This window comes from Electrona antarctica (genome assembly GCF_951216825.1).
Source record: "Electrona antarctica genome assembly, chromosome: 1".
Lineage (NCBI taxonomy): Eukaryota > Metazoa > Chordata > Actinopteri > Myctophiformes > Myctophidae > Electrona > Electrona antarctica.
Window position 1 is genome coordinate 19,392,427 of NC_136806.1, and position 26,208 is coordinate 19,418,634.

The window sequence follows — 26,208 nt, forward strand, 5'->3', positions numbered from 1 at the left end:
GGGCAGTATTATACTAGCTTTCGCACTTTCAGGAGGTTAAATCATTCTGTTTGTAACTGCGATGTGAAAATTAGCGAGTCAGGGAAAAGGCGATGCCTTTAGATCCTGGCGGTTTGAGGCTGTGAAAAAGGGAAAAAGGCGTGCATTAAAATGCAATCATTGTTTTACAGAGTATACAACTCGCAGGTTAGCTTTAATGACGAGGCCCATGTGTGATAAACAACCCCCACCGAGGCAGCTGTCTGCATTTCATTTGCACCCCTGTGTCAAACACACCTCGCGCAAACGCAGACAGACGAGCAACGCGCGTGCACTCGCGTGGATACCGGCACGCGCGTACGCACGCACCGTAGCACGCACACACGGACAATTATTGCAATCCAAATGCTGATGTTCTCCAGTCCACCTGTCCCTATACTCTATACCAGTGGGTTTCAACCAGTGGTCCGGGGACCACCAGTGGTCCTTCAGGGGGTTCCAGGTGGTCCCCAGCTACAGATTTTTAGATACATGTTTAACTCTTGAGAGCGTGAAATGAAACCAAATGGACCGCTCTCAAGAGTTACATTATCTGTAAAATTCTGCATCAGTTAATTTACACGAAGAATTGTTATTTTGATCAACGTTTGTCTGTTATCTCTCCTAATGGTATACCAACATCAATACAGCATGGAATTGTGGACAACATCTTATCCAACGATGACAACAAAAATGTTCTACATGTTGGGTCTGAGAGGCTAAATGTCATCAAACGGTGGTCCGTGGCTCAAAGGCCCATTAAATAATGGGCCTTGATACTAAAAGGGTTGAAAACCACTGCTCTCTACTATCACTGACAGCACAAAACAACCATCTCTCGTCTTCTCTTTAACCTTCCTCTCTTCACCCCCCCCCTCTCTCTCTCTGTGTGTCCTCCTCCTCCTCTGAGCCTATATTATAAGACGGAAGTGGCATCATTTTGTCAGAGCACCTGCTTCGACCGCCACACTGACACCGTCGCAAAACACCGACACGACACCGACGACAGCAAATTATCGCGATCAGAAGTGACTCGCGCCGCGCTCAAAATGGCCGCCGACGGCTATAGATAGACGGACGGATATGCCCGCAGGGGAGAGGAGAGGAGAGGAGAAGGGAAGGGAAGGGAAGGGAAGGGAAGGGGGGGAAAGTAAGCATGGAAGGAGGGGAGGGGAGGAGAGGGGAGGGGAGAGGGGAGGGGAGACTGCTGGGGGAGATGCAGCCTTAGGGCTAGTGAGAAGCCATTAACACTGTGAGCGCTCAGAGCAGCATGCGGACCACTGGCTTATTAGAGGCCCGTTGCATCTGTTTATTGAGTTTCCCCCTCTGCCTAATTCACCCCCCTCCTCTCTCTCTCTCTCTCTCCTCTCTGGCCTCCAGGCTGCTCCCCCTTCCCCCTCCTTCCCCCCCAGGAGGAGGAAGCGTCCAATCTCTTGCCAGCAGCCCAGCGGGTCGCCGTGGTGATGGCTCTTAATAACAATAACAGGCCCTGATAAATAGATAAATAGGGCCTCGCGCTGGAAACACTCACCGGCCATGCCAGAGTTGAATTGGGAGGACAAACACATCAGTGTTGATTTTGTCGACTGACCTTTTTTCGCTGACGAAAACTAAATGGAAACTAAGTGAAAACTAAGCTATGGTGACTAAAACTATAGGGCTAAATATATTGGCAATTTCGTCAACGAGTTAAAACTAGACTAAAATGTTAGGAAGGGACTATAGAGCGTCGCAGTCCCGCCTCCTACCCTGGACCAGGAAATGAAACCCAATGCATTTTCCTCATAGACATTTCTTAAAGTATTTATTTAAAGACGGTTACGCCGCGGACAAAGCCAACTCGAGTCGTGACAACTCATGACACAACTCATGACACTTTTGTTGTTGTTTTTCTTCTTTGTAATTATTTGTTTGGTCCAAAATATTGTTTGTGTTGTCATGAGTTGTCACGACTCGAGTTGGCTTTGTCCGCGGCGTAACCGTCTTTAAATAAATACTTTAAGAAATGTCTATGGGAAAAATGCATTGGGTTTCATTTCCTGGTCCAGGGTAGGAGGCGGGCTGCGACGCTCTATAGTGGACAAGATAAGTGATTTTACACTTGGTTGCATGCTGAAAATACATGCTAGTCGACTAAAACTAAATTAAAACTATTCAAGAGACTACTGTATACATATGACTAAAACTAAGATCAAAATGTGCTGTCAAAATCAACACTGAAACATACACGCGCGCACGTGCGCACGCACGCACATGCACACACAAGAGAAGAGAGTTACCTCCCCTCTCTCCTGACATACAGTACAGGAGAGAGGAGAGGAGAGGAGAGGAGAGCAGAATGCTCAGTCAGTTCACAGACAAACTGACAGTCAGTCAGCATGCAGGTGAGTGTGAGACGATGACAACACCTATCACTCAATACGACACAAAACAAACCACAGCAAACAGGTCCCTCAATCACAAGGTCAGGAGGGTATCGCGCAGTGGGTGATGCCGTGTGTGTGTCTGTGTTCGTGCACGTGTGTGTGTGTTGTGAGGGGGGGGTGACCGGGAGGTGTGAGGAAGACAATGATGAGAGGGATATGGGTGGGGATGCGGGCTGGACGAGAGGCGGTGTTGTGGGAGCCTCTGGTGGAGGTCTCTGGGGTATTACAAGGAGGAGGGGCCTTGATGGCCTAGTGTATGTGTGTATTTGTGTGTGTGTGTGTGTGGGGGGGGGGGTGCAGACACTAAGAGAGGGAGAGAGAGACAGAAAGAGAGAGAGATCGCAAAGGATATAGCAACGGAGAGAGAGGAGCTGGAACATGAGAAAAAGGGCAGAGGGGTTGGATGGATGGATGGATGGATGGATGGATGGATGGATGGATGGATGGATGGACGGATGGACAGATGGATAAAGGAGTGCGGGCCAGAATAAGGAGAAGTGTCGTGAACGGTCGCTCCAAAGTGTAGCATGATGAGAGTCTGACGGATTACGTGGAAATCTACAGTATAAGAAAAGAGTGCATGCAGCATCTGTAAATACAAACAATAAAAAAAGAAGAATGGGAGCTGCATGGGAAGTACAAACAAAAACAGATGTTTGGACAAAAAAAAGCCACCGAGAGAGGAATGAGAAACAGAGGAGGTGTAAACAATGTGGCAAACGGAGAGAGGGAGGGGGGGATGAGGCATGGTGGGGGGGGGGGGGGAGAAACATAGAAAGAACGAGAGCAAGGGGGAAAGAGGGAGGGAGGGGACTGGAGAGGAGCATAGTGGATGAACAGCTGGGTAAGAGAGCTTCACTGTCATTATCGGGGTGTGAGAGAGAGAGAGAGAGAGAGAGAGAAGGCCCACCACCCCTTCTCACACCCCCTTCCCCCCCTCCCCCGCCTCTCCAATTCCTCCTGCACTTCATTCTAATTACCCAGACTGCACTGCACTGTAGTCTATGCTCATTTGCTGACAATTATTACTGTAAAAGGCTCACATATAGAACTGGTTCATCAAGGCATTATTAACCTCTTCTGCTTCGCTTTTCTATCCCTATAACCTAAGCATAAAAAAAAGGAAAAAAAAGAAAGACTAATGTTGTTTTAATTAAGTGATGTAATAATGTAATAATACCACTACGTATACGTATTAAATATTCATCTTGTATACAACAACCATGTAATACAGAGCTGTTAAGTTCCAGATTCAAGTACTACAGTACTGTATACCCCTGTGACAGCCGCAGGATTTATTTTAAAGGCGGGGGAGGGGGAGAGGGGGGGGGGGTTCTTACAAAAAGAAGCAAGTTAACCACAGCCTGTGTTTTTCTATCCCTGAGTCAGACCACTCTCTTCCCCTCGCTGCGCTCAGCCATCAAAAAAGAAAAAGTGAACAAGGATGACCCCCCCCCAACCCCCCCCCCCACCCCTCCGCTCCCCCATCCTCCACCCCTCCCCCATTTCCCACGACAGAATATTGACCTCAAGAGGAAAGGATCCAACAAGATGACTCGTGGCATCCATCCATCCATCCATCCAGTCCAGCTGGGCAGAGCGCTGTACAGTATACAGTGTAGAACACTGGGTTTTCAACCAGTGTTCCGGGGACCACCAGTGGTCCTTGAGGGGGTTCCACGTGGTCCCCATGCAGCTAAATGATGGGGAGTTGGTGACCAAATGGACCCATATAGATCTTTAACTCTTGAGAGCGTAAAATGAAACCAAATGGGCCCGCGTACGGGTCCATTTGGTTTCATTTCACGCTCTCAAGAATTACATAAGTCTACAGAATTAGAGAATATATAGAAGCATTGTTATTTTGGTCAACGTTTGCCAACAGCATTGAATTGTACGATAACACGTACGTACACATTTTGTTATCAATAATGATGACAAAATATTCTTCAGTTTTGGGTCTGCGAGGCTAATTCTCATGAAATGGTGGTCCGTGGCTCAAATGCCCAATAAAAAATGGGCCTTGAAGTGAAAATGGTTGTAGAACCCATTTGTGGGTCGCGGACACATTGTTATGGGTCCTTTTAGTTTTGTTTCCTACATGTTTTCAAAAAATAAAAATCTAAAAACATTCACAAAAAAAGCAAAACTTTTCATGAATTAATAACAAAATCCAATGATTTTCTTTTCAGTAATGTCATGAAGAAATGAAATAAAAATGTAAGAAATTCCAAATTAGAAAACAAACGTGTATACGCATTTATTTACAAGCTCACAATGTGACGCGAAGCAAGGCGTTGTGAGCTTGTAGATCGGCTATTTTCACTAGTTTGGGTCCCGGGCAAACATCTAATCTCTCTTTTTGGGGCACGGGCTAAAATATTTGGGAACCACTAGATTACTAGCCTCGGAAACCCAGATGTTTTTATTTCCAGGGAGAAAAAAAAAAGTCTGGGGCCGAGTCCACTTCAATTCGGCTTACAGTAGCGCAAACGTCGATCACTCCCTGCTGATTTCTGATCGTCTGCACCTTTGTTAAATTGATGCACACACCCTCTAATTAATTAGTCTCATGTCGCGCAGCTGCGTCTAGATTCTCCCGGCAGATCCTGCCGGGAGCTGCCTATGCCATAGAAAGCATAGGTGGACCCCAGGCTACTAGATTACACTACAGCACCGGTTACAGAAAAAAACACTGCACTGCACCGACGAGAGCAAAAGAAGAAAAAGGGTGTTTTTGGCTAATTTGGGTGGGAGTGGTTATACAGGCATGTGTCTCGTTACGTTATGCATAATCACAGAGCAAAGCAACAACGCCCATGTATTATTAACACCAGTAAATGTTTGTCGAATGAATCATGAAATGATAAAGGCTTTCAATACTGAAGAACGTTATTATGGAATCAATTTTTGAAATCTATTATTGCAATTTATCTTTCTGCCGAGTACAGAACTTGAATGAGGTGTGGGTTGCAATGCGGCTCTGGTTTTCATAAAGGACAAGTATCTAGTTTAGGAGTGCTGCGTTTATAATAATAATAATAAAATCTTATCCAACGATCAAAATATTCTTTAGTTTTGGGTCTGAGAGGCCATAGGGAGGGATTCACACAGAGTCTTATTGTTCCCGAATACGGTTGCCTGGTCCCCGCTGTTCCCATACACTTCCCAGTACCCCCAGTACACTTCAACCGGTCCCGATGCGGACCCGGGAACGCTTGGCTGATCCGCTCCCGGGAACAGTACGCAGCATTCATACAAGTGCACGGTCCCGAGTGCGCATCCGGGACCATAGTGTGAATCCCCCCAAATGGTGGTCCGTGGCTCAAATGCTGAATAAATAATGGACCTTGACACTCATGTGTACAGTAGGCCTACATATAGTAAACATTAAACATACATGCCTAAATCAAAACCAATAGTCACCACAATGTCACACGATGACTACAACACGTTTACTAAACAGTAGCACGATACGAACATGTGTCTGTTCATCTTCAAACTACAACTCCCTTTTATGACTGAGTTAACAGGAAAAATCAATAAGGAATCATATTATGTTTTACCTACAGATTCACGCACGCACGCGCACACACAGAAAGGCTGGTACCAAAATAAGACCAGGCTATCACTCACAACCCCCCCCCCCCCCCCCCCCCCCCCCTCCCAGGCACCATCCTTCTTCTCTATTGTATTGAAGGATGCTTCTCTTTCCTCAATCCCACAATCTGTCACAAACTGGCACTGCCAACTGTGTGTGTGTGTGTGTGTGTGTGTGTGTGTGTGTGTGTGTGTGTGTGTGTGTGTGTGTGTGTGTGTGGTGGGTGGGGGGGGAACACGTACTTATGCATCAGTATACATTATTTTGTGCATGTGCATGTGTATGGGTGCGGCGTAACAATGCACAGTGTACTGTATATGTGAGTGTGTGTTCATCTGTACAGTATTATATGCATGTGTAAAAGTGTTTATATCCTCCACCTCCTCTCTCTCTCTCTCTCTCTCTCTCTCTCTCTCTCTCTGTCTCTCTCTCTCTCTCTGTGTCTCTCTCCCTCTCTCTCTCTCCCCCCTGTGCTCTGGCTTCATTAATCTCCATTAGAAAACACAAGTTAGTTAATGTCTCTGACGCTTGGCGGCTACAACACCATGCAGGCCCTCTGGCAACCGCACTCCTGCCCTGAATGCACACGCGTGCAATGCATGTACACACACACACACACGCACACACGTGCTCACACTGTATACAAACACACAGGCATGAATACACATGTGTAACGCTGTGCACAACGCACAGATATTAAATCCTGGCCAAATTGAAGCAAACACTATGTATGCACACACGCATTGTGCTTTTGTGCTTGTGTGTGTGCGTGCGTGAGTGCGTGCATGTGTGCGCGTGTGCCAGTGTGTCTTCGCTCCTTCTATTTTCATTAGGCCTTGACAGACACAACAGCCTTCTCAAGATAATGACGCCTTCGAGGCCTCACTGCTGGAGCGCTCAGAAGCGCTGTATGTGTGTGTGCGTGCGTGTGCGCGTGTGTGTGTGTGCGTGTGCGTGTGTGTGCGCGCGCGTGCGCACATGTGCGTGCCCGCGCATGCTGTATTTCATTGTACATGTTTGTTCCCGCCGCGTGTGTTCTCTCATCGGTTCCTCTCATGGTGTGTGAGAACAGCCCCCCTAACCATGCAGATTGTCCCAAAACAAAACATGCACTGTATACCACAGAGAACACTATAGTCTTAGCAGAACTGTCTCTGGGGGTTTGACTAAATCATTTTTCCTGCATGCGTGCGGCTAGTAGTCCCTGCCTGGTCCCTGCATGGGACGTACTGTATAAGCAGTATGTGTTTCTAATTATCCTCAAACAACACACAACATAACGCCGGAATAACCAGCCTATAGATCACGTGGGTCAGTTATAGTCGCTGCAACTCTGGGTTCCTCAGCGGGGACCCAGAATGCCCCCTTGTTCTCAATTCTGCCTTGTAGTTAATTGCGTAGACCTGGCGCCCCGGGTCCAAACTTGTCCCCGATTAGACGACTAACGCGAAGATCACAGCCACGACGGCTCCCTAGAAGCACCGTGTTCTACATATTAGAGAGCACTTCCAGGTGTTGACTCACCAGGGATCTGCACAGTGCAGCCGCATGCATGGCTGGGCGCACGCACGTGTGTGTGCGTGTGTGTGCGTGTGTGCATGTGTGCGTGCGTGCGTGCGTGAGAGAGAGAATAGTCCACGTAACTGTGAGTGTATAGAGAGTAGTATCCGGCCCCATAAATACATACCCATTCACACAATTATACACACAACACCTCACTCGACCTCCCCCCCCCCATCATACACACGCACGCACAAATGCTCGTGCACACACACACACACACACACACACCCGCGCGCGTGCACGCACGCACACATCAACAACCCCTAACACCTCTTCTCACACATCCTCCTGCCTTTAGCGGTCGGGCGTGGAGAGACAGCGCCATCGGATTCCTGTCAGCGCAAGTGCCGGCAATCAGGGCGCTGGCCCGCTTTAACTGCGCTGAAAGCCCTGCCCCAATCAATACAGTAATGCACTGCCTCCCAGTTATCATCATCATCTCTTATCACTGGCCCACACCTCCGAGGAGAGAGAGAGAGAGAGAGAGAGAGAGAAGGAGAGGGAGAGGGAGAGAGGGCGGCAGGAGAGAGGGAGAGGGAGAGAGGGAGGGAGGATGGGGGTGTGCAGAGGGAATATGGGAAAAGAGAGAGGGATGGAGGGGAAAAGAGGGTTGAGAGGAGATGTGAGGGGTCTCTAGGCACTTCCTTTCAGGACCGGAGAGATGGATGGATCACGATGGATGTGTGGAGAGGAGAGGAGAGGGGGGGGGGGGGTGTTGGAAAAAGGGGGGGTAGGTGGGTTAAGACTTTCGTTTCCTCTCAGGGATAACTGGACCGAAAAAGGCGAGCGGGAGGGAGAGAAGGATGGATGGATGGATGGATGAGTGGATGGATGGATGGAGGGATAGAGTCAGAATAGTCAATAGGACAGCTGATAGGGTAATCAGCCTCGGCCAATCCTCCGAGCGGTTCAGAGTTGTTACATCTGGCTAAAGATTAGACTGTATTCAGCTCAGCGCTATTTAACACTTCAGAGTGCACTTAAGAATTAAGATTGAATATAACATGGATAAAAGCTATAGAAAGAAAACCATAAAGAAAAGTGTACAAAAACAAACAAACCTGCAATTTCAATTTATTTTAAAATGTGCAGTACATTATTATATAAACTGCAGAGGCTGTTGAATAAAATAAAAATGTTTAAATGGTATAGTATTACCACAGTATTCATTTTAAAACATAACATTTTCAATATGTCCTCATCCAAACTTTTCCACGTGAAAATGTTTTTTAAAAACTAAAATAACTGCGTGATGGAGCGTCCACACACACACACGCGCACGTGCACGCACATGCACACGCACACGCACACGCACACGCACACACACACACACACACACACACACACACACACACACACACGCACACACCATATACAGCATCTATTATGCCGTCTGGATTCAGATCATTATAGAATATAGAGAACACATCCGGTGGGCTCTCCGGTGTGTGTGTGTGTGTGTGTGCGCGTGGAGGCTAGCGCCGGGTCGGATCGCCCCACCACACCATTAGTCACTGTGTGATCTCTATACTCTGGAGCAATGCTCTCCTTGTTCAACCCAGCAGGAGGGGAATCACTGCAGGGTGTGACACTGGACCACACTCACAAACCAACCCACCCTCCAGATCTCAGGGATGTGTGTGTGTGTGTGTGTGTGTGTGTGTGTGTGTGTGTGTGTGTGTGTGTGTGTGTGTGTGTGTGTGTGTGTGTGTGTGCGTGTGTGTGTGTGTGTGTGTGTGTGTGCATATTGTGCGCAGATCACACGCATACTGACTGTAGCTGTAATATATACATATAGTCACTATTCTCCAACGTTAATAGAACACTGAACCCTCTCTTTCTAGGACAGAAGAAGAAGAAGAAGAAGAAGAAGAAGTGAAAAAGGAGAAGGAAGGCAGAGGAGACTCGTCCTGGACAGTTTCATTGCTGACTTTGAAGTCTCCTCGGACACAGGTTTAAACTGGCGTGGGTGGGTGCGTATGCGCAAACGCGTGCATGTGTGTGCGTGTGCATATGGGTGCGTACATTCTTTGTCTGTGCACACAACACCCATACGTGGGTGAGTGTGCATGGAAGACAGTAGAGTGAGTGAGTGAGTGAGTGAGTGAGTGAGTGAGTGAGTGAGTGAGTGAGTGAGTAAGGGAGAGAGGGAGGGAGGGAGGGAAGGAGGGAGAACTCCTTTCTTTTTATGACCCAAACCATTGGGAAAAATCATTTCATCTGCTTTGCTCCGCCTGCCTCTCTCCGGGAGCCAGCAGGCGTACAGTATTTTTGAGCGACAGACCACACATCTTGTGCAGAGTGCACATCTCTTTAGGGCACTTTAGTGGTTTAATGTGGAATAACTCACGGGACGAAAAAAAAGGCAATAGGAAGACCAGGTATGATAAAATAAGAAAGATAAAAATAAAAAAGAAGATCCTCCTTTACAGCAGGGTCATCCCACATAGACAGGAAATTAAACCCAACTTTTGATTTATGGCTTCGTTCGGTGGAGCATGTGTTTTCCTACAAGGGGTTTTCAAAGCTCTCGAGTTGAATTTCACGACCCGCAAATTCAGTATCAACCTGCTGTCCACATTAGAGTAGGTAATAAGTGAACCCACTCCGAGTCAATCAGAGAGCCAACTATACATGCAGTCATGCAGTAAACATGTCCGCTGTTGTCCCGGGCGGGTCGGACGGGGAGCATTTCTCAACATGAACAGAAACCCTTCGCTATATCGCTCGCCTCGCCTGCTCTCCCACCTTCCCCGAGCCGAGCCGGCCCAAACCTCCAAAGCTCCAGCCCCCCGGCCCCCGTGCCCTTGCCCTTCTTCCGTACGTCTCTTGACATATTCCTCCTTTTTTCCCCTCCTTTTTTTTCTATTTTCCTCCATTGGTTTCTAGGGGCTTAATTATGGGGGGCTGGCTTGGTGGTTGTGGAGGTGCAGTGCGAGAGGGGAGCAGAGTGACCCTAGAGGAGAAGCCTATCCGACAGGGCCCTTAACAATGATAAATCACCCCGACCAGAGCGCGGCCGCCCCGCGCCAACCCCGCTACACAAAGAGCACTTCGCCAGCGACACCGGCCGCTCGCTAACGCTACTGCCCTGCTGATCTCTATAAAATATGGATGGTGCCGAGCGCCACAGAGTGGAGCCGTATCCAGATCGGACCCACAGATTAGCGCTTATGCGGCGGTTACGGGTATTATAATGATGTGAGACATGGTGCCGGGTTAATTTCATTCAGAGATAGGCAGTTGAGGAAATGGATTGAAATTCAGCTCATGAATTGAATATTGCTCATTATTTTCAATGAGAGGGGGATTTCCTCGTCCGTGGCCCCGTATTTGAATTAATATCCCTGAACGAGTGCCTGGAGAGAGGGGTGTCAGGCTGGGAGGATGGCGGGAGGGGGTGTCAGGCTGGGAGGATGGCGGGCGGGTCAATGATCAGAGTGAAAGGTGCTCACTCTGACACCAAACACACTTCATCTCAACCTCATGGTTTGCAAATCACAATATACAGGCCGTGAACTTTCTGTTTTTAGCCCCCACGGAGAATTTCAGCCACAATGTCAATCTTTAATTTAGAAGAAGAAAAAATAGCTGGAGGAAGCGCTTTTTAGTGCTTTCTCCAGCTATTGTTCTGCCGGTCGGTTTTGCACCAGCGACCACCACAAAACTGTACTCTGGAAATAAAAATAGATCTTCCATATGTAGCATGGAAGAATCTCCGTCCATGCAGGTGTCTGTTTGAGAGCATTCATAGGCTGTTAAACTTGCCATGACCCAGGAATGGGTCTCGTGGCAGTGTTTCTGTAACGGAGTAGAATTCTCTGCTGCCTCTCCAGCAAAGTGAGGGAGAGAAAACTCAACACAGGCTCTGGAGTCTCTTTTGGGGGTAAATGTAAATGGTAGCAGGCTGAATCTAGTCCACATTGTCTCCACCTACCGTGTGTAATTATGTGGGAATTGAACACAGACCACACTCATGCAAGCCAGGATGGACTGGACTGTGCAAAGGGGTAGAAATCTGTGCTCCACTGCTCCCTGTCTGTGACCAGATGGAGAGCGCTTGATAGCTGGCTGTCTATTTGCCTGCCAGTGTATGTGCAGAGGGCGAGGTGTCCATAACCAACCAACCAGCCTGTATTTCTACAGAAAGAGAGGTGTCTGTTTGCAGCCAAGCCAGACTGGAAATGAAATTAGAGGGTGAACCTGATCCAGAAACAGTCTCGATCAGCTGCATGCCCGATAGCTATAGTACCTGTCTGTGTGTGCGTGTGCACGTGCGTGTGTGCATGTGCGTGTGCAAGCGTGCATGCGTACGTGCGTGTGTCTGCCTGTGGCTGACTTCCAGTCCCAGTTAGTTGGACAGTGTGGTCGCCAATGCCAGCTTAATCCAATCACTCATTAGAGGTTATCCTGAAAGGGCGACTGGACCTTAAGCGTACCCAAAGGGTATTCCTCAGTGTGTCTCCATATCTTCCTGCACCCCCCATGTTGCTGCCTGAGCGGTATTTCGTAACTACGAGTCTTAGTGTTTCTTGTTGCCTGAGCGGTATTTCGTAACTACGAGTCTTAGTGTTTCTTGTTGCCTGAGCTGTATATTATGTGACTACGAGTCTTAGTGTTTCTTGTTGCCTGCGCGGTATATTATGTAACTACGAGTCTTAGTGTTTCTTGTTGCCTGAGCGGTATATTATGTAACTACGAGTCTTAGTGTTTCTTGTTGCCTGAGCGGTATATTATGTAACTACGAGTCTTAGTGTTTCTTGTTGCCTGCGCGGTATATTATGTAACTACGAGTCTTAGTGTTTCTTGTTGCCTGAGCTGTATATTATGTGACTACGAGTCTTAGTGTTTCTTGTTGCCTGCGCGGTATATTATGTAACTACGAGTCTTAGTGTTTCTTGTTGCCTGAGCTGTATATTATGTGACTACGAGTCTTAGTGTTTCTTGTTGCCTGCGCGGTATATTATGTGACTACGAGTCTTAGTGTTTCTTGTTGCCTGAGCGGTATATTATGTGACTACGAGTCTTAGTGTTTCTTGTTGCCTGAGCTGTATATTATGTGACTACGAGTCTTAGTGTTTCTTGTTGCCTGAGCGGTATATTATGTGACTACGAGTCTTAGTGTTTCTTGTTGCCTGAGCGGTATATTATGTGACTACGAGTCTTAGTGTTTCTTGCTGCCTGAGCGGTATATTATGTGACTACGAGTCTTAGTGTTTCTTGCTGCCTGTCAAAAACCACCACGGAACACCATACAACTCTCTTTCTATCCCCTTCCATGTCCTACACACAGGCGGGGTGGGGACGGACGGAGTGGGGGCAAGACAGCAGTGGATGAAAAACAAAAGAGAAGTGACAAGCTAACTTAACCATCCCCGAATGATCACGTGACCCTATCCTGACATGTCTCATTGGCCCCGAGACCAAAATGTGCCCCTTTACAAATAGCATGGCTTAACGCAATCCGCTTGTTGTGATTTCTATCGTGTCGAAAATGCCTGAAAAGCTTGTGGTTGCAGGGAAGAAAGAGGGGGGGAATCTATGCTCTTATTGAGTTTTCTTTCTGAATAAATAAATATTTAAAAGGTGGATGAGGGTGGAGGGGATTTCACTCTAGCTGCAAATCAGGCCATCAAAGGGGCCAGACAATGTATGCTCACTATTAGTATCAAATTACAAATAAACTGGCTTTTGGTGACTGGATCTCCGATGTCAGATTTTGATAAATGGTTTCAATTTGGCAGCTGCTTTAGAGTGTCAAGGCCCATCTGATCCTGTCCCCCTCCACAGCAGTTTGCTGCCCGAAAGAATCTAGCTCAGTTAGCCTAGCACCTTCTTAGGAGCCAAAATAATCTTTTCATACTAACCAGGCAGCAAACCGCCCAGGGCACCTGACGGCTGGTTGCTTTTTGGGCCCCCTGTTTAATGCAAGTGCGTGCGTGCGTGCGTGCGTGCGTGCGTGCGTGCGTGCGTGCGTGGGCGGGCATGCGTTCATGCATATATGATTTCCCTAGTATGTCTAAAGGCAAGTATTGAGACATGTATATACATTTAATCATGACTATGCATAATATGCATAAATCTGTTAACAATCTTACATCATGGCATGTCATCTCCCCTCTGAGGGAATGTGTACCTGCATGCTGCTGCCCATAGCTGAACCCAGCCCAGGGAAATGAGAATCCGCAAAAGCAGCAGTATTGCATCCTATAAACAGCTGTTTCCAGTTTTAAGAAGGATTGGACCAATTTAGCGGCTGGCATTGAGGGGTGCCTCTAGTGCCAAGTATGTATTGAGTAGAACGAACAAATCCAATCAAGCATTTCAAAGTTGGTCCTCTGTTAAATTAAACCATACAAGTAGCATTAAAATCTGTGTAGTAACTGGTGCGGGTGGTCTCTACGGCAACCACAGAGGGACAAAAGGCTGTGTCTCAATCACATTTTATCCTTTAGCACATCTGTTCAAAGCGCCAAAAATGATCATAACCTCATCGTTCACTATACTCCAAAATGCACTATACAGCCAAAATGCTGGTAGATTTTTTTGGCAGATAACCAGCCATCATTTGGCAATCAAATTCAATTGTATTTGCCCAGCTGGCTATACTTACAAAGTAAAAGAGTGTGTTGGACTTTGGGATGGACCAGACAATGTTATGTCCTGTGTGGACAAAAAGCTTCGTCCTACATCTGACCTCTGATCAGCTAACTTGACCATGTTCTGCTGTGTTCTACTGACCTTGGGTAACCTCTCGGGGTCTCCGGGGTGGCGTGGGATGACTTTCTGTAGCCTCTGGAAGCCGTAGTCGATGGTTGGTTCATTCAAGGCTGTGTGACAAACAGGACAGTGAGTGAGTGAGTGAGTGATTGATTGATTGATTGATTGATTGATTGATTGACACCTTTATTGGCAAAATGCGTATGCATAATAATTATTCGAACATAGTTGCCAAAAGTAAAAAAAAAAGAAGAAAAAAAAAAGAAAGCTAAAAATGTACATTATGAGGAGTTTATCTCTTCCGAGCATGGCACATGATACTACAGTACCACCACAACACAGTATGACTATTAATTGCATTGTGGGATTTGTAAATCATCAACCGTTTAGATATACATAATATACTCAATGCGTGTGTGTATATATGTGTGTATATACTCATTGCGGTTGTGCTTTTTTTTTTTTTTTTCACCAAAATAACTTTTGTTCTAGAACTGGTTCCGCTCTAGATTCTTGGAACCTTATTGGTGCTTTCACAAAACCGGCGGCCATTTTTTGGTTCCTGTTGCGAACCAACTTTTAGGATTCTGAACCAATTAATTTTCAGTGGAAACACTCTGAACTGGTTCAACGTTAGGCAGGGGAAAAAAATGAACTGAAGCGGTTCAACCCCGGTGGAGAAGGGGAGATTGTTCAACTTCCCCTTCCCTGGTCTAGGGATTCAAGCCGGTGACCCACACATGTGCACATAATCCTCTCGCTATAGAAGAACATCTTAAAACTCTATATGATCTTGAAATGACATTCTAACATTAACATGTTAACAGGCTTGTTACAGCTCCCAATGCCAGCTGAGGCGCTGAAAAGCTCTGGGGACTTCTCCATGCCACCCTGCCTTCTTCTGCACACGTCCCTTTATCAGAGTGTCAGCTGATCTCTCTCTCTCTCGCTCTCTCTCCTCACAGTCAGATCTCTCTTATCTTCTCTGTTCTCTTTATTAAGTGCAAGACCTTACACTCAACCTGTCCCTGCCGCTCTCCCTTCTCACCACGCATTGCCTAATTCAATTGCACTTTCCTTCTGTTGAGCCCATAGTCCTATTTTTTTTCTTCTTCTTCTTTTTTTCTGTCATTCACCCGCTGAACAAACAACACAATCTCCATTTTTTCCTCCTCTCTATATGGACGAGGAGAGAAGAGAAACACCCGGAAATGAGTTAGGGAGATACTTCTCCATAATCAAGCCCATTAATCATAAAAGCCTGTCAAATTTGACTTTGGGGACAATTTGTCAGCCGATCGTGCCCACTCCGCTTTTGTCACCAGTGCCTCTTGTATTCTGTAAGGATGATTGACACACCAAATGCCGGTGAGTAGAATAGCTAGTTTGCGCTAATATGCATAACCGCCGCTTTCATGAATAAGAATAAGGTAGCAATACGGCCGCGCAAGGGGTCTCTTTCAAAGGGCCCCCGCTACCGTTTGTCGCGAGCGGGCAAATAGATGTTATTACCATTATAACAATATTTGTTTTCTTTCCCCGGGAATGGGGAGCCCGCGAGCTGCTAAATCAAATTTGTAGGAACCCGTTTCAAACGGCGGCAGAGGAGAAAAAAAAGGGCTTTCAGGCTGTGGCGTCGGGTGGGGATGATATCTGAAGGGTGACGGAGCTAGACGGGCCCTCGCCACGAGGGCTGCCATGTTGGATTTGGGCTCTTTGCCCCTGAGAGGGGACCAAAGAACACAGACGCTTAAATGTATTACTCCCTCCCTCCTCCCCCTCTCTCTCTTTCTCTCATTCTCTCTTTCTCTGTCTCAGATGAAGAGAGATTCATTGCTTTGATCCCAAAGAGACTTTTTGGGATGCATAGTGGATGCATGGAGGTAATGCAGGCCAGTAATCAACTGAATTCAAAAGTCAATTTTGTGCACCAAGTGCATACGTTTCCAACCTAAGAATAAAACAGGTGAAAGGCTCTCTACGGGAACTCAAACAATTGAATACAAAAAGAAAAGCCATTTACCTCCTAACAGAGTTAATGGGATGGGAGACGCCGTATAAGAGAGGCAGAGCGAGGACAAGTGTTAAGACAGGAAATACTCAGCAGGAGTGAAAGAAGCGGGAGAAAGATCACAGACAAAGAGAGAAACACAGAGGGAGAGAAAAAGAGAGATAGAACTCATAACGCTTTTAATGAAGCTCTCTAGCAGGGTGTGCGGTGGGGGGAGAGAGAGAGGGAGAGAGAGAGACAGAGAGAGAGACAGAGAGAGAGGGACAGAGAGAGAGGGAGAGAGAGGGAGAGAGATATCTGGTATAGGCCTACCTCCACTATTCCCCTCAAAGAAATTAAGCCCATTACTTCCCCTTATTAAAATCTCCGTGCACTCTGACCTCAGCGCCCCATTGGCTGCCTACAGGCCTGTAGTCCTCTCCCCGCTAATCGATACGGCTGCCTCTTTGCAAAGAGCCTGAGTAATTGGAGAGCGCCGGCGTGCTGTGCGAACCCTGACCCCCCCCGCGCATTACACAGCCCATATGAAGACAGATTGCCTGATTTAGTGTAAACATATGCTGCAATCCCAGCCATCAGTGCCACTTTCTCCATCGTAATTTGTATTGATTTTTGTTTTCTTTTCTTTTTTTCCCTTTCTTTTTTCTCTCACTCCTTTTTTTCTTCTACAGAGAACCCCCCCCCCCCCCCCCCCTGAACATCTTTTGTGCATTTGTGGTGTCTGGTGATCCCCCCCCCCCCCCCCCCCCTTTTCCCTTCTTCTTCTCTTTTCAAACGGGAGAGATAACACAGAGAAAGGAGGCACAGGCAGAGAGAGAGAGAGAGAGAGAGAGAGAGAGGGGGGAGAGCAAAGGTTGGGATAGAAATAAAACAGAAGCAATGTTGAAAGCGCTGAGTGGGGGGGAATGGAAGGAGGGGAAGAGAACAAGGGGGAGAGGAGGAGGAGTAACAGGGAGTCATTCTTTATATATTTAATCATCTATTTATTGCTCCCTGCCTCACCCTCTTCACACACTGTGAGGGTGATCAAACGGTTGGTCGGGGTCCCACCAAACAGAACGTAAACAGACAGAAAGAGACTTAGTGTGTGTGCGTGCATGCGTGCGTGCGTGCGTGCGTGCGTGCGTGCGTGCGTGCGTGCACGTACACATACTGTGTGTACAGTCAGCAAAAATCCATAGTATTATGGGTCCATTTCTTATACTCTCAGGGTTGAATGAATGTGTGTGGTGAACTGTAGGAAAGACGAGGGAAATAAGGCTGCTTAAGAAAACAGGGGAAGGGGAGAGGAAGGCAGCATTCCACTGAACAGACTTCTGGCTCTCTGGTTACCGGCCTCTGAAAACCTGCAATATGCATGTGGTGGGAGGTCTATAGATGTTTGCTATTAAACAATGACCTGTTTGATTGTGGTCCTTTTAACCCATGTGGTCCATGTACTCCCCTTCCCAGGAGCCCTTGTCCTAACATATTAAGAGGACGCTTTAAGAGTGGCCACAGCACCTCTCTAAGAAGGTATATTCCCATGGCAACGCCTGGGTTCTTTCACCTGGCCTTGCCTCCAAAGAACACAAACAGCCTGCCTCCTTAGGTGCCAAAGGTTAAGTCAGGGTTACAACAACCCTGTCGCCAGGAGGGTAGAGCGATCACAGACAGGCTTTACACTAGCTGGCACACAGCAGGGGAGAGGAGAGGAGAGGAGAGGAGAGGAGAGGAGAGGAGAGGAGAGGGGAGGGGAGGGGAGGGGAGGGGAGGGGAGAGGAGAAGAGAAGAGAAGAGAAGAGAAGAGAAGAGAAGAGAAGAGAAGAGAAGAGAAGAGAAGAGAAGAGAAGAGAAGAGAAGAGAAGAGAAGAGAAGAGAAGAGAAGAGAAGAGAAGAGAAGAGAAGAGAAGAGAAGTATCACTAGAAAGGTGTAATTCTGGTTGCACCGACCACAGAAGAAATGTGACAGATTATCTTTACAGACAAAGTTCATCTTAAGTCAAATTAAATAAAAACCCACATGGAGAATCAAATTCTTCATTCAAGGCTATAATGCCAGGTGACATCGCCACCCCTCTACTGTGCGACCAGTTCGACTCCACACACAGTATGACAATGGCTAGCATCCGCATCATGAGACAATGTGAACTACTGTAAAGGCTAATGAGGGCAGGCTGCTGACTGGGCATCTTCAGCATGTCTGTACTAATCACATCAGCCATGCATGGCCAGGCAGTCATTTACAGGGCTACTAATCCAGGGCACTTCTCTGGAGATTGTTGTCTCGTCTCCTCCCCGGGTGCCGATAAGCAGGTCCAAATAGAATCTTTGACTCGTTTCCTGTAGTATTTCTGGCGGAATATTTCTGGCAAGAAATATAGACATCATTCAGGAGGATGTTTTATCAGTTGGGTCTATATCGGAATGTTGCCCATTACTAGGACAACAGAAATTACTAGGCAAAAAAAAGATATATATTGTTTTGTGTAATGAAAGCAATAGTAGTATCGGCAACAGTTTTAATTTAGCTGAAGAAAAGTATTATAAAAAATATTACCTTTATACGACTACGGGGGGGGGGAAATAAATCTATCACAAAATTGAAATTCCTTTCCAGCAACAAAATGAATGAAACGATAATATCATGAGGGAATATCAGGGGGAATTAGACGGTGGTCTCAGCTGCCCAATTCACTGTCTTACTCCAATGTACAGTATGTGTATTCACTTTAGTTAAGGGATTCAGGCATTACGCCTATCAGCCCATCATTAGCGTGCAATATATGGTTGTGCTGAGCTTGCAAGGTGAGTGCATGTACTGTACATCACAGGGTAATGCGTTTTCAAATAACTCTTACTGGAAATTCTGACAAAAGATGCCCAAGTGAAATCTACAACACGGTAAAAATCCACCCATTTGGAGTTAAACTATCACTGAGGATTCGACTGTGCCTTTACATTCCTGTTACTGTAGAATAATGCCTGATGCCGGATCACCAAACACCAACACCCACACGCTGTGAGCTCCTAGATCAGCCGTTTTCCGTGTGTGACAGCGCGGCACACAACTACATACATCGAGATTATTTAGTTGTGGTTTCATACTTAGACCAGTGGTGGAAAAAAGTACTCAGTTGTTTAGGTAAAAGTCCAGAGTTCAACATTTTCTTGACTAAAAGTACAGAAGTATTGGTATCAAAATGTAGTTAAAGTGCCAAAAGTAGAAATTACTCGTTATGCAGTGTGTTTTCAATTGTATAAAAATCCTTTGAAAATAGCCGATCTACAAGCTCACTATGCGTCGCATCGTGACGCATTGTGAGCTTGTAGATCGGCTATTTTCTAATGGTCTAAATGTATACAGGGCTGAAGTGGTTACTATATGTTTTATAACAATCAAAATCTATAAAGTAATTAGAAACTAAAGTTTTCAAAATATTTGCCTCTGAAATGAAGTGGAGTAGAAGTATTGAAAATTGGAAATACTCAAGTAAAGTACAAATGCCTCAAAATTGTACTTAACTACAGAACTTAAGTAAATGTTTACTTAGTTACTTTATACCACTGACTAAGACATACCTTTAGGTCTTATCTTATGAAAACCATAAGGTCCATGATGTATATTTCTGTTAAATATATCCACTTCCCATCCCCACATTCAAACTATTGTTCATCAACTCTGGATTAGTGTCTAGATAGACGGAACGGGACAGAGTGGGAGGACCGGTCCGCTGGATTGACGAGCTGGTGGAGATCACTGGAACATCGCCATGCACGGACTCATTACCCATTTAGATCAGTCTCACAGCTGCTTTCAGCTCAGGATCCCAGGCTTTCAAGGGTTTCCATGCTTCAGAGGAGCGTGTATACATTCACTAAGCATATGTTTACGTACCGATACTCACAGCTGTTTACATTTATTTATGCCGGGCTATTTCTCATTTGCCTTTTCTCACTGCCGTCAGCGACTTGCTGCCTCGTATAGCAGAGAAATCGGTTATTCTTTCTTCGGGACCGCGAGATGAAACAAGCTCTTTGGGGGATTTGGCCTCACCTTTACGTTTTGTTTTGCTTTTCACTTCGGTGATGGCCTTGGTGAAGGCGCAGTCATGTCCCCAATGAGACACCGGATCCAAAGCAGCTACTCTATCTCCAATATGGGGCTCACTGCGCTCATACATAGGCAGCTCTCCGTGGTTTTCCCCTATATTACACTTATCATTTCAAATGGACTCCATATTCCATATGAAATACGGCACTGAGCTATGGCCACAATCTCCCCTGACAGGCCCAGGCTATCGGAATGAGGGGGATTTGCAGCTGCTGCTTCGATCCCCAAGCAACATGTGCTGCAATTTCCCATCTCTATTCATTTTATGATTGATGCAGGTCACTGCAACGTTTGGCCCCATTGCCCACAGATATGCGCTGCAGATAATTCCGCCCTTCCTTATGGGCATGGGGGGGAAAGAATTGACAGACGCACAACATGGTGATCCTTAAGTGGATGGCCTGATTTGTTTCGCCTTTTTCCCTGCTTGTCAAGAGGCAGGGTAGCTGAGCCCAATGGGGTCTATCCTGTTGACAAGCTCCAAAAGCCCCCCCCACCCCCCTCCCCCAAGAAGCCTCCTTTCACCAGGATATTGATCGGTCATTTTATTCCTCTATCTTTCAATTCATCACCCGCTCATCATAGAACAAGCTGCAGCACGGAGAATACGTGTAATGCAAAACGTGCTGCACCGAATAGCACCGACTCTTGGGTTGGTCTTCAGACCGGCATGAGGTCAAAGCTAAGACATTGCGTGTAGCACGGATAAACTCTGCACGCATACAGTATTTACATTTAGGTGTAGGCATTTATCTTCCAATGACAACAGGATGAGCTTAAATTCACCACGTACCAATGCGCTCATGCTATATGCACATGTACACACATGCCAACATGGCCGCACACCTCATCTCCGTGCGGCGCAGAGCAGAGAGAGAGAGAGAGAGAGAGAGAGAGAGAGAGAGAGAGAGAGAGAGAGAGAGAGAGAGAGAAATTCAAAGCGAGACTCCTGATCAATCACGGGAGGCTGCCACTCCCTCCATCTCAATCCCCCTTACCCTCCCTCCCTCACTCCCCTACCCTCCCTCCCCTCCCTCCCCTCCCCTCTGTGTGCAATCGATGCTCATAGAAATTTCATGAACTTTAAACTGTGATTGACAGGCGGGGCCTGGCCCAGGCCACGGTGGAAGCAGCTCCCCCTTTAAAGAGGTGAGCCACCAGGGAAGATGAAGGGCCTCCTCCTCTGCACTCTTCAAACATGCACTTTTAATTAAGAAAAAAAATACACTTGGCAGTTATGGCAACAATTACCTCGACTGACTTACCCTACTTAACCTCCGTTTACCCCCCCCCCCCCCCCCTCACTGACACCCAGCCACACTGAATGTCCAAAACACAGACCACACCTGACATCCAATGGAGACAGTGTGTGTGTGTGTGTGGGGGGGGGGTAACAATAATAGGGGAGGAAGATTATTGTCTTGAATATGACGTGCTCCGCTATAGATCACTGTACTAATGTGCAGTGAATATTTCAGACTGCGTTACTGTTTCTCGGGTGGCTGTGTTCAGACACAAGTCACTTAGTGGCTAACACATACGTTCATTCGACCGTAATGAAACAACACAAGTACTTGGGTGGCTTTGATCTACGGGGCTGTCTTCTCTCTTTTAATAGACAGCAGAAGTGTGCTCGCCATCGGGGGAATTCCTCCTCTTTTGCTCACCAGAGAGTCACACCACCACATTTCATATATCAAAGAGCACAGAGGCGCTCCACTTACTGGAAAGAGGGACTTGCGGAACTAATGTCAGATAATTGGCGTTTCTGTGGGGGCATTTTCGGGCTGCGACTCGAGAAGAAAATGATAACTTCTCAGTTTGGGGGGCCTATTTCTTTGAGGCACACTCCCCACCAGCACTGTCACTCGGGTCTCTAATCAAGGCGCCAAGGAGGTAATTATTCACTTGAGCTGATTAACATACAGTATCTGTGGTGGCAAAGCGGATGCTCTCTAATCACAGAGGTTGCATCAGCGGCGGATCTGCATGGGCTGGCAGACGGCGAGGGTGACAGAGCGGGAGTGGCTGTTCTGCTGTCACTGCACACTTCACTCTCTCTGCCTGCTATAGAGCACTATACGTGGTTCTCAACCCTGGGGTCACGACCCCCCCCCCCCCCCCCCCCAAGGGGTCACCAAATTATTTGGAGGGGTCGCTTTTTTTGTATTCTTTTCTGAATGTGCTCAAAGAAATGAAAATCTGAATGAAAAAGTAAATTAGTCATAAGTCATAATGCAAAATATTGAATTAGTAGGCACACATTTTCGGTGTGAGCGAGAGAGAGAGAGAGAGAAAGTGTGTGTGTGTGTGTGTGTGTGTGTGTGTGTGTGTGTGCAGGGGGGGGGGGGGGGGGTGTAGGCATACCGGTATGGGCCTCATTCACTAAGCTCGGTTCCGGACATATTTTGTACTTATGATCATTTCCACGAGTGACGAGTCTGATTCATCAATCTTTTTTTTGGTGCGTGAATTTGGGCGGGCACACACATCTCCCTTTGTCACATAAACGTGCTCCGGGAAAGGTTAAGAACAATTAAACAAGCGCAAAGTTAATCAGTTAAGCAATACATAAAACGGTGACTCTCAACAGCCTGTGCATCTTGCTGTTAGTAAGACACAAAATACATTTCTGGGTAGATAAAAATTACATCACGCAACTATAACACCCCACAAGTATTGTCGACTGCAACCTATGAGCAACTCACAGTGGGCAAGTTGAGGCACAGCTGTTTACAAAGCGGGCGGGAAAATAAATTGATCAGCCCCAAAGTGTGTCTGACACACGAAAGCTTAACGTCAGAATTTTTCAACGTAAGAGGTGGACTTCAGGGCTGTGTGAAGACAGGACCAAGGATAGGATAGAGCACGTGCACATGCACGCACACATGCACACAGTATTTATACTGTATATAGCAATAGAGAGACAGAGAGCCAGAGAGAGAGAGAGAGTACTCTACATGTAAGCTGATACAGAGCCTGCTTTAAGATAATTGCTTCCATGTGTTACCGTGACAGTAATTAAACAATAAAAAAATAGAACTCAATTAGAGTTGGGTACAGTACAGTACTACTAATATGTCAGCAGGTCCAACAACGAGAGATAGAGGAAGAAACACAAGCAGCGAAGAGAAAGAGAGAGTGAAATTATACCTCAGCAGACCAAAAAAAAAGAAAACTTTTACAGAGGCTCAGGTTTGACACGACGGTGATGCCTCTTTGTTACATGTTCACAAGACCTTTAGCGGGCCCGCATGGAACATTCTGCTAATGCTTTCCGTGTGTGTGTGTGTGTGTGTGTGCCTGTGTGTGTGTGTGCCTGTGTGCCTGTGTGTGTGCGTGTGTGTGTGTGTGTGTGCCTGTGTGTGTGTGTGTGTGTGTGCCTGTGTGTGTGTGTGTGCGTGCGTGCGTGCGTGCGTGCGTGCGTGCGTGCGTGCGTGCGTGCGTGCGTGCGTGCGTGCGTGCCAAAATGTCCCAACAAGTATAGGAGATTTTGTGAGTACAATTGAATGTTTGGGGTTACGGTGAGGATTAGACATTTTGAGATAATGTGGGGGTTGTCAGGGGTTAGGGTTAGAGTTATGCCTGATTTATACTTGACTGCACAAGAGTGTCACGCAACATAATATTAGGGTTACGGTAAATGGTGAATGGCATTCATAAAATTGCTGAAAGTTGCTGAAAGTTCAATGTCCTCACAAGTATAGTAATACAAGTGTGTGTGCGCGCGTGCGTGCGTGTGTAAATTTCGGGGGAAAGAAAGGTACAAAGTGGTCCATTGTTTTCCCTCAGTCCTGATAGGAATACTGGCCCTGCCCAAAAAAGTCCAGGCATTACGCCCTCAGAGGGAAAGGCGAGTAGCCATGCTGAAAACCTCTTAAGGTTCAGTGTCGCTTTTTTTCCTTCTTCCTCTTTTTAAAGAGGTCAGTGCCGAGATGGAGCCAGCTCTCCTTACACCACACAACAACCAGCTCCTCCATCCATGCCAGCCAGTGCCAACGATGGCTGCCAGATTTTTCCAAATAACCTCATAAGTCAGCGTCAGAACGAACAGACCCGCCATTCGACAAATATTGCCTCAAGAGTGCCGGAGCTTTGAGTCGCCCCGCCTGAATCTCGCTCATAACTAATGCCAACACCTCACTAGGGCTGCTGCTTTTAAAACGGTGTGAATCCGTCTAATGATAACCTGTTGTGTTTTTACATTCTCCCTGCATGTGCTTCCTCCTCCTTCAGATGTTTTGACAAGTTGCGTGACAGGTTACGGAAATGAACAGCGCCTGACATGTTTGCCGTCTCGTGATATACCATTATATATACTGACATTGTGAATTCAGCTTGAAGAGCATCGCTGTTAACACATTTTGACCTCACCTGAGATCAGATTCTAAAAATGTCTTCTACATCCTGACAGTTTTCTGAAAAAGCTATGTTTCTATGTCAGTGGTTCTTCGATTTTTCAAAAATAGCAGACCTACAAGCTCGTAGCGCGCCACTCGGTGGCGCGCTATGAGCTTGTAGATCTGCTATTTTTCAATAGCTAAAGCATAACATAATGCCAAAAGGGGTTCCCGCCAAAAATGGGTTAAGTAGTATCAAACGGGATACTCACACGTGTTCAAACCGTTAACAAAGCTAACAAATATAATTGCGTAGATGGATTTCATGCGGGTAGCCCACTGCAAATTGCCTTAAATTTACAGAGATGATATCACCCCACCATCCCCAACCCACCTCCACTATTCCCCCCCAAACCCACCCCACTTCCCTCTGTGAAGCGTGCTCATCAGCACACAATAGTAACCACACCTCTCCTCCCTCCAGGCCAAGAGTGTTGTGCGTTATGGGGGATGCAGACGTGTTGAGGCTTGCCAGGGGCTGCCCCAGAGGTTGAAGCCCCCCAGGCTAGGGAAATAACAACCACTCTGCCTGACTTCTACTCTACATGTACATCACGATTATGGCACCACAGAGCGCGAACAAAGCACTCGAGTCTACATGCGGGGTGCACCCCGACAGAGAAAGAAGAGAAAGTCGTCCAATTATCAGGAATTATGTCCATGTCTTGCAATGATCGTGATTTATTTTTAATGCATTTCACTGTATTTAGTGCAACTACTCAATGGTACTCTGGGCCAGTGTACCGGTGGCCATTTGCTACACATCTGCCCTTGCCCTTTTCTAAAATGCTGCTTGAATGCACCTACAAATTCAATGTTAAATGTGTAGAGTGACATGTCTATCTTATGTCCCCCAGGCACTGTGTATGAGGTGCTGTTGTCCTGATAGCATGTGTCAGCAGCACACCACATATATAATGTAAGTGGTCAACATCCCTCTTTAGTACAATGCAACCAAGGACAAATACATGTGGGTTCATTTCATTTTAACGATGAGTCTAATGATTTAATTGTATTTTTTTTAATTCACTCTAATCAAGAGTTATTGTTTATTTGTTTATATTTATTTATGTTTCGTAACAGTTCCTCTTGCTGTAATAAAAAAATATATAAAAATATAACTCAAAGGTGAGTGAATTATGACCCTTCGTGGTTCATGCATATAAACAACAAATCAAAACGTGGGCCACCCATGGGAGGAACCGTCTGGAATTGCCAACGACTTGATCTGTCATCATTGTTGTAGTTCAATTTGATCACTGCTGGTTCTATTCCCTAAACTGCTCGTGGCTGCATGGCGCTGTATATTAGCGTGTGGTGTTTGGGTGGCAGCGGCCGCTCGCTGTAGAGAGACAGAGAGAGAGAGAGAGGGGGGG

General features: G+C 46.6%; 1 protein-coding gene across 3 annotated transcripts in view; it reads right to left on the bottom strand.

Annotated features, from left to right (window-relative positions):
* LOC306940864 (transcription factor COE3-like) overlaps positions 1-26,208 on the bottom strand; it is a 51,586-nt gene that overhangs the window by 14,018 nt on the left and 11,360 nt on the right. For all 3 annotated transcript variants that reach the window (XR_013792064.1, XM_079526107.1, XM_079526106.1), the window contains exon 5: positions 14,350-14,438. Coding sequence is in view for 2 of the 3 variants with exons in the window: in XM_079526107.1 (XP_079382233.1) it covers positions 14,350-14,438 (89 nt within the window). In the remaining variant the exon portion in view is untranslated. The remainder of the gene's footprint in view (positions 1-14,349; positions 14,439-26,208) is intronic.